General features: G+C 47.4%; 1 protein-coding gene across 1 annotated transcript in view; it reads left to right on the plus strand.

Moving 5' to 3' along the window:
• The window catches only part of AQP3 (aquaporin 3 (Gill blood group)), a 62,830-nt gene that overhangs the window by 34,040 nt on the left and 11,397 nt on the right, over positions 1-17,393 (plus strand). The window contains exons 2-5 of the mRNA XM_030192875.1: positions 4,042-4,168; positions 7,062-7,199; positions 10,894-11,012; positions 15,600-15,817. Coding sequence (XP_030048735.1) covers positions 4,042-4,168; positions 7,062-7,199; positions 10,894-11,012; positions 15,600-15,817 — 602 coding nt within the window. The remainder of the gene's footprint in view (positions 1-4,041; positions 4,169-7,061; positions 7,200-10,893; positions 11,013-15,599; positions 15,818-17,393) is intronic.

Below are 17,393 nucleotides of genomic sequence, written 5' to 3' on the forward strand. Positions count from 1 at the left end.
AAGTAAGGGGAGGGGAGACCCACGGCGCCGCTCGCCTGCCCGCCCGTTTGTCCAGAAATCCAAACAGGCGGGCGGGCAAAACCTGCCGGACGCCTCGGACATGTCCTCAAAAAGAGGAGAGTTATCCACTAACGTATTCAGGCCATAGGAGCCAACTTTTCAAAATGATTGGGGATGTTGAACACAACCCAATATTCTCCCTCCGCCTGCCCCCACCTTAAAAGAAATAGCCTTAGACTGCATTGCTAACTCCTGAATAGCTTCACAAAATCAGAGACCCAATGCCAGGGCTAAATACTGCAAGAAAAAAAATGAACATACCATGTTTCCCCGAAAATAAGACACTGTCTTATATTAAATTTTGCCCCCCAAAATGCGCTAGGTCTTATTTTCAGGGGCTGTCTTATTTTTCGGGGAAACATTGGGGTTGGATCGGGGTTGGCCTGTCCGCTCTCCGTCGCTCCCGGAACTAACCTTAAACACCTCCTTTCACCTTTGCAGCAAGCAGCAGCAGGGCAGGCCACTCCTTCCTTCGGTGTCCCGCCCTCGCCTGATGTAACGTCCGCGAGGGTGGGGCACGGAAGGAAAGAGTTCCGGGAGCGATGGAGGGTGGGGGGGGGGGGGGGGGGGGGGCGGCCTTGTCCGGCTCTCAGCGGCCCTGCTTTCAAACAAAAATTTGCTAGGTCTTACTTTTGGGGGAGGCCTTATATCTAGTAATTCAGGAAAACCTCTACTAGGTCTTATTTTCGGGGGATGTCTTACTTTCAGGGAAACAGGGTAGATACACCAATGCAAATCAAGAATATTAACTCATTTTATATCTGCAGCAACAACCTAAGCAGGAGGCCGCTTGAGTATCACTTTTTGTTACACAGCAAAATAGAGTAGGTTCGTAAAAATATATTCGGCTTCCTAGAAGTTGATTATACATTTGCAGCATTGTAAACAGAACTGAAGATTGGTCCCACTTTAGTTTCTTCTGTCTTCTCTCTTCTTCTCCAGGGTCTCTTCCCATTTATCATTTCTTGTTTTCCCTCTTATCGTCTTCCTTTCCTGTAGTGACACTGATTTTTCTATGTCTTGTTTCTTGTCTCTCTACCCCCTTCAGTCTTCAGCCCCATCTTTCACATCACAGTTACTTATACCTTTTTCCGCTGTTTCCATGGCCGTTACCCATTTCCAGTCTTTACTCACTCCTGCCTTTCCCAAATCTACTTTCCTCTGCCCTAGTGCCTCACCTCCTGTCCCCAGCCTCTGTCCTTTTGTTTTGTCTTATTTCCTTCCCAGACTTCCTTTCTATCAACTCTCACCTCTTCCATGGCCTTACAGACCTTTAAGACCACCACTGATCTTTCAGCAACCCTTTACACCCCTCCCACATCCATAGTTCCATTTCTAGGCGCTCAATCATCATGCATTCCTAACCCCTCCCCCCCCCACACATGTATACCATCCCCTGCCTACCCAACTCAATTCCAATCCCTTCCCTACCTGTGTCCACCCAGGTCCTCACTCACCCTCTCAGTCCCGCCCTGAGTCTTCACACTCACACTCTCCTGACCCAAACTTGTGCCCCCCTCTCCCTTCCCCCTGCCTCCTGCCCTCTACCCCCTCACCTCCTCTGCTCGTCGCCTCTGAAAAGCAGAGCTCAATTCTCACCTGGAATTTCCCATGATAGTCCGGAGAGGCTGCAGGAGGAGGAGCGGTCGATTGGTGGTTCGGGAGGTGGGAGGCTAGGATAACGGTTGCTGCTGCATTGCGCTCATGTTTAGCCTTCTGGGCCACGGCCGGTGTAAAGCAGCCAGCAGGCTGTTCCGGCTCGGAACTTCCAGCTTTCACCAACCTGCCCAGACACACAAATTTTCCTCGTACAGTGGTGCAGCCAGGAAACGATTCCCGCTGTCTTTCTATTGGCTGCAGATATCGCATGTGCCTCACTTTCAGCTGAGTTGCTAGTAGAGCACTATGGGTTTTTTTTTTTTTAATTAGCTTCGGGCCAAGTGGGATCCCGGGAGGAGCAAGCAAGCAACAACAACAACATTGTCGGGCCAGCATATAACATTAACAGAGGCAGAGCTCCGTTCTAAGTTCTCCCATTTTGGATGACTGCAGGCTGGCGGCGGTCCAAGGCTCTAAATATTGGTGGTGCTCGAGCACCAACAGCACCCACAGAGCTGGCGCCTATGATTCAGGCCTCACAGTTCTTTTCTTTCTATATAAATAAGTATATGCTGGACTATCTTAGTTCTCAGTCTGATGAAGAAAATGTAACATATTAGCAGTGTATGCTGAGAGCAGAGGCCAGATTTTAATTGCCGTAGAAAGGCCCAGATTTAGATATACTACTAATCATTTCTATAGCACTACTAGACGTGGAGGGGCATTTTCGAAAGAAACGTCTAAATCAAAATTTGGACGTCTTACAAAGACGTCCAAATTCCGAACCAGGAAGAAGGTCATTTTTGAAAAAGATGGATGTCCATCGTTTGTGTTCAAAAATACCATGGACGTCCTGCGATTTGGACGTCTTTGATTTTCGGCCATTAAAAAAAAAAAAAAAGAAACGTCCAAGTGTAAAACGTCCAAATTCAAGCCATTGGGACATAGGAGGAGTCAGTATATTTAGTAGACTGGTCCCCCTGACATGCCAGGACACTAACCGGGCACCCTAGGGTGCACTGCAGTGGACTTCAGAAATTGCTCCCAGGTGCATAGCTCCCTTTCCTTCTATGCAGAGCCCCCCAAAATCCCCCCAAAACCCACTACCCCCAACTGTACACCACTACCATAGCCCTTACGGGTGAAGGGGTCCCCTATATGTGGGTACAATGGGTTTCTGGTGAGTTTTGGAGGGCTCGCAGTTTCCTCCACAAGTGTAACAGGTAGTGGGGGTATGGGCCTGGGTTCACCTGTCTGAAGTGTACTGCACCTACTACTAAACTACTCCAGGGACCTGCATGCTGCTGTCTTGGACCTGAGTATGACATCTGAGGCTGGCAAGTAATGTTCTTCAACACACTTTTTGGGGGTGGGAGGGAGTTAATGACCACTGGGGGAGTAAGGGGAGGTCATCCCTGATTCCATCTGGTCATTTGGGCCACCTTTTTGTGCCTTATTCGCAATAAAACAGGTCTAGCTCAAAACGTCGAAGTTTTAGTGCTGGACGTTTTTGCTTTGTTCCATTATGGCTGAAAGACGTCCAAGTCTTAGGAACGCCCAAGTCCCGCCTCGCACACGGCCCTGATACGCCCCCTTGAGATTTGGACATCCTTCCGATGGACATCGGAGAAAACGTCCAAAATGAGGTTTCGATTATACCGATTTGGACGTTTCTGTGAGATGGACGTCCAAATGCCGATTTATGTCACTTTTTGGACGTCCATCTCTTTCGAAAATGAGCCTTATAGTTAGCACTGTACACATTACATGCAGGCACTTTCTCTGTCCATAGAGGGCTCAGAACCTACGTTTTTTGGTACCTGGGGCAATGGAGGGTTAAGTGACTTGCCCGAGGTCACAAGGAGCTGTAGCAGGAATTGAACCCAGGTTGCCAGAATCAAAGCCTGCTGTACTAACCATTAGGCCACTTCTCCAGCATAGGAACGAACATACCTCTGGTTCCAAATTTTGAAGGTGCTCAAATGTTAGGAACTCTTCTCCCCAGTCTCCGAGAGGGACCTTAGAAACCCCTAGTCTTGCATAAAGATGTTATAATCTTAAGTCTTAATAGTAGGTGGGAAAGATTCTTGCCTGAATACAGCCCAGTTATCTGCTTTGGACATCACTCCAGTGTTCAGTGAATGTTTCCTACATTGCTCTCAGGCCATATTTTTCTAGCTTACAAGACTGAATAGTGCTGAAGAAAGCCGGTAGCCAAGATGTTCCCTCCACTTTCAGAATCTCTCGCTCCCCTGACCCGCCTCCATGTATAATAGAAAATTAATAATACCTTCCACATCTGCTTTTCATGCTTAAATCGTACTCATTTGTTACTAACTTCATATAATTCTCACAGCGTTGACTGTATTCTTTTTCTTACAGATGTTTGGCTGTGGTTCTGTGGCTCAGGTGGTTCTCAGCAAGGGATCCCATGGACAGTTCTTGACTGTTAACCTAGCTTTTGGTTTCGCTGTGACGCTTGGCATTCTGATAGCAGGGCAGGTGTCAGGTACGTAACACCTCACGTGTACACACTACTCAATATAAGGAGGGAAAGGAACTCCAGTTGCATGACAAGACAGAGCAAAGAAAAACATGAATATGAGACAGCCCAATAAGGAAGAAATCAAACCCATAGAAAGAGAGAGAGAAAAGGGAAGGGGAGCAAAGGGAGAGAGGCCGGCAGACTGATCACATCTGTGGAGACCTAGGATGCATCAAAGGCTGTGAAACAAGGTTGTCAGTGCAGCCCTAAATTTCCAGACGAAGAGATGACAAATCTTTCCAGAGGTTTGGGGCAACATAGAAGGAAGCACTGGGGGGCAATTCTGTAAATGGGTGCCTCCATTTAGACACCCCGAGTGTAGGTGGTAGGAGCCTAGGCGCCTACGGTGTGTTGTAGGATACTACCATAACCCAGTATGGGCAGGCGTACAAGTTAGCTGTCTGCAGTTACACCAGCCATAAGTGTGGCATAAGTGTGGACGCCTAATGGGGATATGCAAAACTTACATGGGGTCCTTGTACTAAGGCGCACCTGAAAGTGGCCTGAGCTGGTGTAGGCACGTGTTTTGGACGTGCGCAGGTCCATTTGCTCAACGCACCTGGAAAAAAAGCCATTTTTTCTTTGTGCCGGAAAATGGACGTACGGCAAAATTAAAACCAGCGCACGTCCATTTTCGTGCTGAGATCTTACCGCCACCCATTAACTTAGCGGTACGGTCTCACGTGCTAACAGGGCGGTAAGGGCCATTGCGTGCAAACTACCGATTACCGCCGGGTAAGCGCCTCGCAGTAGAAAATATTTTCTACCGCGCATTTTGGGCGCACGTCAAAAATGGAATTACCGCCCAGGGCGCACGGTATCTGGATGGTAGTGCCAATTTGACGCGTGTTGGGTGTGCGTAGATGCCTACGTGCCTTTGTAAAAGGGCCCCACAAAGTTACTCGTTTAAGTAAAAGACACACCTGTATCCTGTCTATGTTCCACCCATGTGCAGGGGCGTAGCCAGACTTCGGCAGGAGGGAGGTCCAGAGCCCGAGGTGAGGGGGCACATTTTAGCCCCATCCCATCCCCTGCTGACCCCTCCCGCCGCCACCGCCACCTCCACCAACTTTGACCCCACCCTACCAACGACCCTCTCGACCCACCCCTCCCGCCGCCAACCCTCCCCCGCCGCTGCCGTCGCCTACCTTTGCTGGCGGGGGACCCCAACCCCTGCCAGCCGAGGTCCTCTTCTTCCGGCACAAGGCTTTGTTCTATTTCTGTGAGTCTGACGTCCTGCACGTACAACGTGCAGGACGTCAGACTCACAGAAACAGAACGAAGCCTTGCAGATCAGCCAGCAATGTGGCTGCTGGCTGATCTGCAAGGCTTCGTTCTGTTTCTGTGAGTCTGATGTCCTGCACGTTGTGGTTCCCACACCAGCAAAGGTTGCCAACGGCAACGGCGGGGGAAGGTTGTCGGCGGGAGGGGGTCGAGAGGATTGTCAGCAGGGGGTCCAGGGCCAAATCTACGGGGGCCCAGGCCCCCGTGGCCCCACGTAGCTACGCCACTGCCAATGTGTACAACCCCCTTGCACACATATCCTATGTAAGTTATGCGGGTCTTTGCAGAATGGCACCTAGGCACCCTGCTAACGTTTACATAAGTGCGTGCGCACATTTACACATAAGTGCTAATGTTCTGAACACTTATGCACGTAGGGCTGGATTCTATATAAGGCGTGGTGAGTAGTGCGTGTGAAATTGTGCACATGGCCAATTTACGTGCACTGCTCAATTGAGTAATGAGCCAATTAGTCATGATAATTGGCTGATAACAACCAATCTTCCTCACTAATTGGCAATAATTAAAATCTATGCACGCTTCTTTTTAGGCGTATTCTAAAAAGACGCACAAGTAAATTCCAATGCGCGTAAGCTGAAAAGGGGGCGCAGCCTTGGGAGGAGTGTGGGTGTGTCAGGGGTATCAATGCACGTTGTTATAGAATTCAGGGGAACGTGCCTACATTTAGGCGCGGGCATCTAGAACAGGTTTTTTAGCAGCATAAATGGCCGCGCCTAATTGTACGTGTGTTCCCCCGGCCTATGCACTATTCTATAAGCCACATCTTACTTTACACGCAGTTTATAGAATAGCACTACATGCGTTATTCTGACACGCCTACATTTAAGACGTCTTATATAGAATCCGGCCCGTAATAAATAAAAATGGGCACATCGGTTTATAGAATCGTCCATCACCCAGGCACATGATGACTTGGGGAATCGATAGAAGTCTTATGATGAACGGAGTGTATAAGAGGGAAAATATGGAGTAATTAGAGGAGACAGAGAAGACAGTTGACCCATATACCAGGCTGCGCAAGTGAGGATCTTGGATTGAATTCCAAACCACAGCTTCCCGAACTGTGGGTCGGGACCCAAAATGGGGGGGGGGGGGGGGGGGGGGGGTCACAAAACTTGCCTTTGGGGTCACGACCACAGTTGCATCAATATTCTGCACCTCCAGGAGGGGTCACACAATTTTATTCAGCTGCAATCAAGGGGGTCACAGCCAGAAAAAGATTGGGAAGGGAAAGGGAAATGGGACTTGATATACTGCCTTTCTGAGGTTTTTGCAACTACATTCAAAGCGGTTTACATATATTTAGGTACTTATTTTGTACCAGGGCCAATGGAGGGTTAAGTGACTTACCCAGAGTCACAGGGAGCTGCAGTGGGAATTGAACTCAGCTCCCCAGGATCAACGTCCACTGCACTAACCACTAGGCTACTCCTCCACTGTTCTAAGCTGAATAGGAAGCTAGTGGTGTGGATGCAGTAGCGGAATGACATGAACATACACTTCTGCAACTCTTAATGTGTTTAGATCATACTAATGCAAAACTGTTTCTTAGGTGGCCATCTCAATCCTGCAGTCACTTTTGCATTGTGCTTGTTGGCAAAGGAGCCGTGGGTTAAATTCCCCATCTATTGCTTGGCACAAACCCTCGGGGCTTTTCTCGGAGCTGGCATAGTCTACGGCTTGTATTATGGTAAGTAGATATGATATGAGAATGTTACCTAAAGAATGTGTCCACATAGAGCAGTTTGATTGTGTAAGGCCAGAACCTGTAAATATATTGCATGGTTGGTTACACTGAAGGAAAAGCAGGAATGGGTCAAGCCCAGCCCTTTTCTGATTGCCAGAGCTGTTCTGGGATGTGTGCACAGAACACATCCAGTGCTAAAATTAATAATAATAATACTGGAGTCGATATTCAAAGCAATTTAACTGGCTTTAACTGGCGGTTAGCTTGGCAGAGTTTAAAAAAGGGTTAGACGGTTTCCTAAAGGACAAGTCCATAAACCACTACTAAATGGACTTGGGAAAAATCCACAATTCCAGGAATAACATGTATAGAATGTTTGTACATTTGGGAAGCTCACCAGGTGCCCTTGGCCTGGATTGGCCGCTGTCGTGGACAGGATGCTGGGCTCGATGGACCCTTGGTCTTTTCCCAGTGTGGCATTACTTACGTACTTATGGCAGGGGAGGCTCCTGGCCAGTTAAACTGCCTGTGCAGGGCTATCCAGCAGCATTTCATTGGATAATGCTACTGAATATCCTTTCTAACTGCCTAAGCCAAAACTGGCAATGTTGTGGGCAGTCTGGAGGCGGAGTCAGGACTGAGCTGATACTTATGTACAGGGGCGGCCCAAGACAGTGGAATGTTCTAAGGGAATCAAGTGTGACAGTTATAAATCAATCTGCACGGCTGGATTTAGCTGCCTGGGCTGTCAATGGTGGAACTCGATCTCCGAGGCCATAAGAAGCATTAACGAGTACCTAATGTTTTTTTTTTTTTATTACATTTGTATCCTGCGCTTTCCCACTCATGGCAGGCTCAATGCGGCTTACATGGGGCAATGGAGGGTTAAGTGACTTGCCCAGAGTCACAAGGAGCTGCCTGTGCCTGAAGTGGGAATCAAACTCAGTTCCTCAGTTCCCCAGGACCAAAGTCCACCACCCTAACCACTAGGCCACTCCTCCACTATCTCTTCAAAAACTTGTATGGCTAATTACTCATGATAGAAATGTCGAACACTAATTGTAAATGTAATGATAATCGCAAAAGAAAGTTAGCCTCTTCTAATTGATAATTATAAGCCACATTGAACGGAACCTTGTTTTTGGATAATGTGGGATACAAGAACGAACAGGTAAATAAATAAATGTCGGCTACCGTTAAGATCTGTTATTTTACTGCGAACACATGTCCCATTTTATGCAATCAGACCTAGGGCCCTGTTTACTAAGCTACGTTACAGGCGTGCTAGCATTTTTAGCGTGCCCTAACCGTGTGGGCACCCATAGTATTCCTATGGGCGCCTACACAGTTAGCATGCGTTCATTTTTTAGCATGTGCGAAAAACTCTAGCACACTTTCGTAAACAGGGCCCCTAGTTACTAATTACTGGGGTTAACAGTAAAATAACAGCCAGATGCATGTCCAAACCCTAATCGGTGACAATTAATGTCATTAATTGGTTATTAGCACCCAATTATTGATATAGAATCCGGGGGGGGGGGGGTATGTTTAGGAAATTTGTTTGTAGTGAGCAGCACTCCACCAAAGGGATGAGGGGAGATCACCCCCTTAATCCCCCTGTGGTTGATGTTCTCCCAAATGCGAAACTTGCAAGGGATATTGGATTCTGTGACAGCTGATTCATAAAAGCAATTTCTTGAGTTCACGATTCCAACAGTGTCTATGACGCAACTATTTATGACCCCTGAGGCAGGCGCTTAGTGCCGAAAAACGGTGCCGTGTCGGGCCTTGCATGTATTTTGCATGTATCAGCAAGAAAGTGTTCTGATTATTGATGAACATCTCGTGTCCCTGGTCATTCTCAAGCCTTCTCCAACTTCCCACTTTCGTCTGTTAATTACATTCTATTTGGGATTTTTTTTCAGTTCTCCTTTTCCTTCATGTAATTTAGACCACGCTCTGTGTGAGCAGATCCTGTTCTCAAATACTAGCAAAACTTGAGTCCTGGATGTCTCCTCCCTGGTATTCAGCCGGTGGCGGGCAGCGGAACTGATCCTGGATATTCAATGCCAGGCTATATCCGCCAACCAGCATTGAATATCTAGTGTCATAGTCAAGTTACTAGCAGGTAAAGATAGGCCTGCTATTTAAGCAGCCTATCTTAACCGCTCAACTCAGCCGGCTTAGCGCTGAATATTGCCAGTTAGCAGCTAGCCAAAAAGCGCTAATATTCAGCTACAATAACCGGCTATCTCGTGCTGAATATTGGCACTCAGCAGGCTAAGTGCTATTTAACTAACCATGAGCTGGCTCATTTCCAATTTCTACAACGCTTTCTAAAACGCCGCTCTCATATGATTTGTTTTGACTCTAAGCAAGGAACAACCACAAAAGTGGAAGACCACTCAATCCCTACGAGAGTCAATCGAGCAAAAAAAGGAGTAGGGTAGGCTGGCTCTTTCCAAACAACAAGGGAGACACTTGTACAATTATAAGTCTTTACTGAGAAATGCCAAGCGACTCGACACAGCTGCCAAAGCGCCTGCCTCAGGAGTCTTGTGATGTAATAAAATGATGTTTCCAAGGTTTAATACAAAAAGAAAGCGAATGTCGTTGTTTTCAAGGTTTAGAATAAAAGAAAGCAAATGTCATAGTCTAAGAGTCAAAGAATATACTTCCAACGACCACTGGAGTATTCCGAATGAAATGTCTCCCTTGTTGTTTGGAGTCAGCCTACCCTACTCCTGTTTTCGCTTGTTTTGACTCTAACCAGGTTCCCTAAGTTCATGGCTTTCTGTTCTAGCACTGCACAAGATTGTTTGTTCTAAATATAACACCTATGCCTATTAAATGATACCATTGTTATTAAACCCATCTGCAGATTTTCCATTTTACTTGGCAATGATAGAACCATGGTTATATTAGAGTAACTCTAAACAGTCAAATCAGGGCTTGGATATCATCAAATATCATACGATAAAACATATAAAGATATCTACTTGCTGTGTGTACTTCGTTGTATCTAGATGAGGAAAAAGCCTCAAATGCTAAGGAAAGCTCCTATGTTAGTCACCCAACTCAAGGAGCCGCCTTTCATTCATCATAGGCTAAAAACCTCTTCCATGGCAAACTTGAACCTGATTACTTCGTATCTTAGTGGTTCTAAGGTGCACTTATCTCAACAGCTGTAGTCGTGTTTCATCATCCACTGCCCGACTTCGGCCCGAGTTTCGATGTCTGCCTCAGGGTCCGTGGTACCAACTGACTATATCAAATGCTGTGATTCTCTCAGTGCTGCAGTGATGAAACACGACTACAGCTGTTGAGATAAGTGCACCTTAGAACCACTAAGATACGAAGTAATCAGGTTCACGTTTGCCATGTAAGAGGTTTTTAGCCTATAATGAATGAAAGGCGGCTCCTTGAGTTGGGTGACTAACATAGGAGCTTCCCTTAGCATTTGAGGCTTTTTCCTCATCTAGATACAACGGAGAACCATGGTTATCTCAGATGACATTCACCAGCTCACAGATAAATATGTTATTTGCTCTATACTTTGTAGCTGTTTCTCAGCCAGAATAATGCTTGGCTTTAAGAACATTTTAAGAACACCTATGAGCTCTTGCCAATACGAAACAAGGATGGCACGGAAGGTGCAAGTGCAGGACTGATGGGATTGTGGGTTTTTGGATTGCAGATGCCATATGGATGTTTGCGAATGATCGACTGTATGTATTGGGAGAAAACGGCACGGCAGGGATCTTTGCAACTTACCCAACTGACCATTTGACGTTAATGAATGGATTCTTTGATCAGGTGGGATACCAGGGAGCTACATTCTCACAAAATCCGACATTGACACACTTTTAAGTCTGACAAACCCAGAGTGCTCAGTGTAAGATCTAGCTAAAACTGATTCTTTTTTTTCTTCTGCAGAAGAAGAAAAGTGAATTTGATTGTCTGAAGGCACCCTTCCCCAATAGATCCCCCTCGTTTCTCCTCAATTTCAATATCTATCTTTATGGAGCTTATGATACAGATATGAAAATCCAGATGCTATTCAGAAGTCAAGATAACTTCCCTGTTAACCCAAGCTACTATTTGATCTTATTGGGGTTCTGTCGTGGGATGATCTGCCCAAGATATTTCAGATTATTGTACAGGTTAGTTTGATGATAATCTAATATATAAACATAAGAATAGCCATACTGGGTCAGACCAATGGTCCATCTAGCCCAGTATCCTTTATCCAACAGTGGCCAATCCAGGTCACAAGTACCTGGTAGAAACCCAAATAGTAGCAACATTCCATGCTACCAGTCTCAGGGCAAGCACTAGCTTCCCCATGTCTGTCTCAAAAGCAGATTATGAACCCAGATACGCTAACCACATCCTTGGGGTCCATGGGTCAATTTTAGCAGACAATGGAAAAGGTGCCGGTATTCAGTACCCCTGCCCCCCAAGTACCCCCTCAAAAAAAGCCCTTCTGTGCTGGCATGACAGCATGCGTGAATTCATGTATTAACTGCATGCCGTGTTATAGGTGGAAAATGGGTAGGTTATGGTCATAGGCTGCACATTATAGGTAGTGCATAGTACCTTGCCATGCACATGTGGTTTGCATAGGGGAAAAATTACCACTTCCTAAATGGAACATGCTGCATAGCAGGGGCGTAGCCAGACTTTGGCGGGAGGGGGGTCCAGAGCCCGAGGTGAGGGGGGCACATTTTAGCCCCTCCCCGGCGCCACCGACCCCCTCCCCGCCATTCCCAACTTTGCCCCCCCCACCGCCGACCCTCTCGACCCCCCCTCCCGCCGGCAACCTGCTGTCGCCAACCTTTGCTGGCAGGGGACCTCTTCTTCCCGCAAAAGGCTTCCTTCTGTTTCTGACGTCCTGCACGTACAACGTCAGAAATAGAAGGAAGCCTTTTACAAGAAGAAGAGGACCTCGGCTGGCCGGGGTTGGGGTCCCCCACCAGCAAAGGTAGGCGACGGCGGGTTGCCGGCGGGAGGGGGGGGTCGAGAGGGTCGTTAGCAGGGGTCCAGGGCCAAATCTACGGGGGCCCAGGCCCCACGTAGCTACGCCACTGCTGCATAGAGTGTGGATTGCTCTACAAGAAATATGAACAAGACTGACTAGATCTGTGGTTCTCAATTTAGAGGGAAGTAAGGGATGGTGTTGGTTAAGGCCTCAATGCCTGTGGAGATTGTGTCAACCTAACCTGTAAAATAATCTGAAATATCTTGGGCAGGGCATCCCACAACAGAACCCTGATAAGATCAAAGAGTCGCTTGGGAAGTACCTTGGCTTATGAATGGCATCCGGATTTTCATATCTTTATCTTAAGCTCCTCACAGTAGCTGTCATAAAAATGGATATTTAAATGGAGGAGGAACCAGGGGGAGCTGATGGGGGAGGGTGCCTTTAGTCAAGCAAATTCCTTTCTTCTTCTGAAGATGAAAAGACTAAAGCTGAAACCACATGACAGTGAAGGCGTGCTAACTCGGCAAAAGGGTTATTCTGAAATAACCCAAGTTGAGTATCCGAGGAGGCGGTAAGTGCATCAGCGCTCATTGAGAAAATATGTTGCATGGTAAAGAGCTTTTCTTTGTGGCAAGTGTGTTGGGGGAATGCCCTGAATAGTTAGTGCACAGGCCATTCCACTCACTGCATGTTCATCTTTACATTTAACACAGTGGCGTAGCCACAGGTGGGCCTAGGTGGGCCAGGGCCCACCCACTTTGGGTTCAGGCCCACCCAACAGTAGCACATGTTTAGTGGTAGCTGGTGGGGATCCCAAGTTCCGCCACCTGAAGACTTCCCCCTGACGGTAACGAGAACGCTACTCTCCAAGATACCGGCACTTGCACATACTCAGTTCTCAGCGAATGCCTGCTGCAGACTGCCAAGGTGGAAAGAAGTGTTTTCCCACCAGCTGAGATATTTTTTTTGTGGTGGTGGGGGGAGGAGAACACTTGGTGCCCACCCACTTCTTGCCTAGGCCCACCCAAAATCTGTTGTCTGACTACGCCCCTGATTTAACATCTAGGAAGTGCAAAACCTCACCACATTTCAGCAAAAATGCCCCTTTCTGTTACTGTCTTCAATTTATTTTCCTTGTCTCATGATCTTATTTTGATGCCATGACACGTACTAGCGTTGGAAAGTCACTGGCAGAGACAGGAGCAGAGGAAGTGACCTAGGGCTCCTTTTACTAAGCGGCGGTAAGCACAACACGGGCTTACCGCTCGCTATACGGGAAGTACTGCCGGGCTACCACAGCAGCCCGGCGGTACTTCCCACCCCTAGCGCGCCGTCATTTCCGGAGCAACCAAAACTTATTTATTTTTGTAGCACCGAAGTGTACCCGGCGGTAATTGGTTACCGCTGGGTTAACACGGGAGCCCTTACCACCACCTCAATGAGTGGTGGTAAGGGCTCCCCCTCCTCCCGAAATGGCGCCCGGCCATTTCCTTTAGGAAGCGAGACTTGTCTTTTACCAGCTGTGGTAAAAGGGGGCCTCGGTGCGCGGCGTGTTTTACCGTAGCTTGGTAAAAGGGGCCCCTACTGTGTAGAGGGAAATAGGCTGAGAACTGGGGAAACTGGGGTTCAGATCCTATTTTGTCACTAACACTCCATGTGACCTTGGGCAGGTTATTATCTCTCTTTGCCTGAGATACCCACCTAGATTATAAGCTCTTTAGGACAGGGACATATCACCATTGAATAGTGCTAGACATGATGTATGTTATTATTACAACTGGGTAAAAGGAAGGACAGGTATCAACCTTTGATGAACAACCTTCTGTTGTCCCCCCCCTCTTTGTTAAAATGCATCAGAGTGGCATAATGTTGCAAACAGAAAAGAGAGATTGTCATACATCAGGTTTTTCTGTAGCTGATTAGTTTCTTAAATAGCCTCTTGTGTTTTACACTTTGTGGAAAGCGTTTGTGAAAGATTTCTGTTTTATCCTCAGATTCATTTTTGCAAAACCTGACTGTATTTTTAATGTTTTACTGCTCCTTTGAAAAACCTCAAAGCAAACTTTATTTTTCCCACTTTGCTTTTGATCATCTGCCTGTCAATGAAGCTTCTCAAACGCCGGCGCTAGAGGCTGTTAGCGCCATACTAGCGCCGGCGTTTGCTACCTCCCCATGATCAGAGCCCTCAAGCGCGTGAAACAACACGCTCAAGGGCTCTTAGCGCAAGTAGCATGCAAATGCATGCTAAACAGGGCTCTTAGCGCAAGTAGCTTGCAAATGCATGCTAATCAGCGCTTAACGCATTCATCCCCAATGATCAGCGACCAGCGCGCCAAAGATTGGGTTGCTGGCTGCGACAAACCCTATGCCAGCTCCGAGGTGGCATTAGGGTTTGCAGATCATTGGGGAAGAAGGGTGAGCCCTGTCCCCATTCCCCCCTACAGCAAACCTGCCAGCGAAGGCAGTTGAGGACGTTCAAAATTTGGACGTTTCTGGGACGGGGCAGTTGAGGATGTCCAAATTTTCGACGGTTCTGAAATGGGCAGTTAAGGACGTCCAAAATTGGATGTTTCTATGAGAAAGACATCTTTCTCATAGAAACATCCAATTTCGGATGTCCTTAACTGCCCCATCGCTATACCTCCGACACCCCCTTGAAATCTGGCCGTCCCTGCAACAGGGCAGTTGAGGACGTCCATCTTCCGATTTAAAGATGGGCGTCCTTCTCTTTTCATTGGTCTCCAGCCCAGACCTGTCAAACAAGTGCGGGAGGATTGTGCTGAGCGCATGCTCAGGCACAATTCTCCCGCACTTCTACCCCATCAGCAGAGATAATTGCGCTGCTTAAATTTGCATGCATTATCTCTGATCATAGGTCTAATAGCGCCCCGCGCTGTTCCAGCGCTATTTTAGAGCATTAGACTAGCCCCCTACTCCAGTGGCACCTCTGCCCCGTATTTCCTGGATGCCATGGATTCATGCCCTGAAACTGATCTCAATACTTTCTTTTAGTTTGAAAGAGGCTTTTTCTTACTATTAGTAGATGTGTGAACAGAGCTGGGTAGAATCTGTGCATAAAAATGAAAAGATCAGTTAAGACAAAACAAGTACGTATTCAGTGGAACCTGTCTTCTCAATGCCTTAATCTAGTTGACCTTGTAGGCGGTTGAGGCATCTTTCAGTAAAGAGAGTCCTACACGCAACATTTTTTTATAACATCCTTCAACCTGTCTTCCTAAGGTTTCGATAAACTGAATGCCTCAGTCTGTAACCTTGTGTACCCTTCCTGACAGCAGAGGCCCCCATCCTTTTGATGCTTCAATATAACCTTTGTTCAGGAATTATTAGATTTTCCAAGTTCCTGTTCTCATTTTCAACGGTACTGTCTAATTCGCCTCCTCTGCCTCTCTTTCCTCCAGTTCATTGGTACGGCGGCCCTGGTGGTCTGTGTCCTGGCTATCATAGATCCATACAATAATCCCGTCCCAAGGGGCCTTGAGGCTTTCACCGTTGGGTTTGTCGTCTTGGTCATCGGACTCTCCATGGGCTTCAACTCCGGCTATGCTGTTAACCCTGCGAGGGACTTCGGACCTCGTCTTTTCACAGCCATTGCTGGTTGGGGCACTGAGGTTTTCAGGTATGTCTACAGTACCAACCAAGTCACAATGGCATTAATTTGTATTTATATAATATTCTGTTCTCCAAACAAGGCCTTCTTAGTTTAATGCTATGGAGGGGGCACCGCTCAGGTGTATGAAGCTGCTGAAGGGGTGAAGAACTATTTGGGGAGGGGGAATAAAGAGATTTGCCCACAGTCACACTGCCTCAGTCTTCATATATAGATTTATTTATTTTTGTTACATTTGTACCCCGCGCTTTCCCACTCATGGCAGGCTCAATGCAGTGGGCAATGGAGGGTTAAGTGACTTGCCCAGAGTCACAAGGAGCTGCCTGTGCCAGGAATCAAACTCAGTTCCTCAGGACCAAAGTCCACCACCCTAACCACTAGGCCACTCCTCCACTGTTGCTACTATTTGAAGTCAGCGGCCCTTGCAGATCACCAATGTGGCCGCACAGGCTTCTGCTTCTGTGAGTCTGACGTCCTGCACATATGTGCAGGATGTCAGACTCACAGAAGCCTGCGCAGCCTTCTACATGGAATGTTGCTAGTGGAATAGCAACATTCCATGTAGAATCTCCAATAGTATCTATTTTATTTTTGTTACATTTGTACCCTGCGCTTTCCCACTCATGGCAGGCTCAATGCAGTGGGCAATGGAGGGTTAAGTGACTTGCCCAGAGTCACAAGGAGCTGCCTGTGCCGGGAATCAAACTCAGTTCCTCAGGACCAAAGTCCACCACCCTAACCACTAGGCCACTCCTCCACTGTATGAACTGAAGGACTGGGAGCTTGTGAGCTGAACGTTTGACCTGTAGTCAGAAGATCCAGCTGAACAGGATGGAACTATTTATCTTAGCTCCTGAGAACAATCCAGGTCCAACAGGGGGATCATGTGTTCTTTACTTTACCTGACTGTCTGCTTTCCATACAGCTCCCCAAGGCCTTGGCTCCACATTAGAGAAAATGTTTAAATTCATCATGCAAACTCCCTGAAATAGCAGCACTGCATTTGCAGGTTATTCTGGCATCTCTATTTCTTAATCAGCGAATGTGCAAGCAGACTGGCACCATAATAAAGGGGTAACCAAAACTCCTCAGGCCCTTAAATGACTTTCAGAGTGTCATTTTATAACAGGGTGCTTAACTTGTATGGCCCAGTACAACTGTGTGGTGAAAGCCTATTATATCATGACATCTGGTCACTCAGATTGTGTTATAGAATACTAACATAACATGATCTTGACACATTGTACGTTTACTCGCCTGCAATTACATCAGTCATAGACTTAGCGTAAATCATTTGTGTAAATGCAGCAGGGAAGCGTGTGATAGAGAATGACATGGGGACAAAGTTTGTCCCTGTCCCCATCCCATCCCTGCGGGTTCTGTCCTCATCCTCATCCCCTCTCCATCCCTGCAGACTCTGTCCTTGTCCCCGCCCCATCCCTTCGGGCTCTGACCCCATCCCCGCCCTGTCACCATGGGCTCTGTCCCCAACCCCACCCTTTCCCCACAGGCTCTGTCCCATCCCCGCCCTGTCCCCGCAGGCTCTGACTCTGTCCCCGCCCCTTCCCAGCAGGTCATGTCTGTC

Source organism: Microcaecilia unicolor, chromosome 2 (assembly GCF_901765095.1).
Source record: "Microcaecilia unicolor chromosome 2, aMicUni1.1, whole genome shotgun sequence".
Lineage (NCBI taxonomy): Eukaryota > Metazoa > Chordata > Amphibia > Gymnophiona > Siphonopidae > Microcaecilia > Microcaecilia unicolor.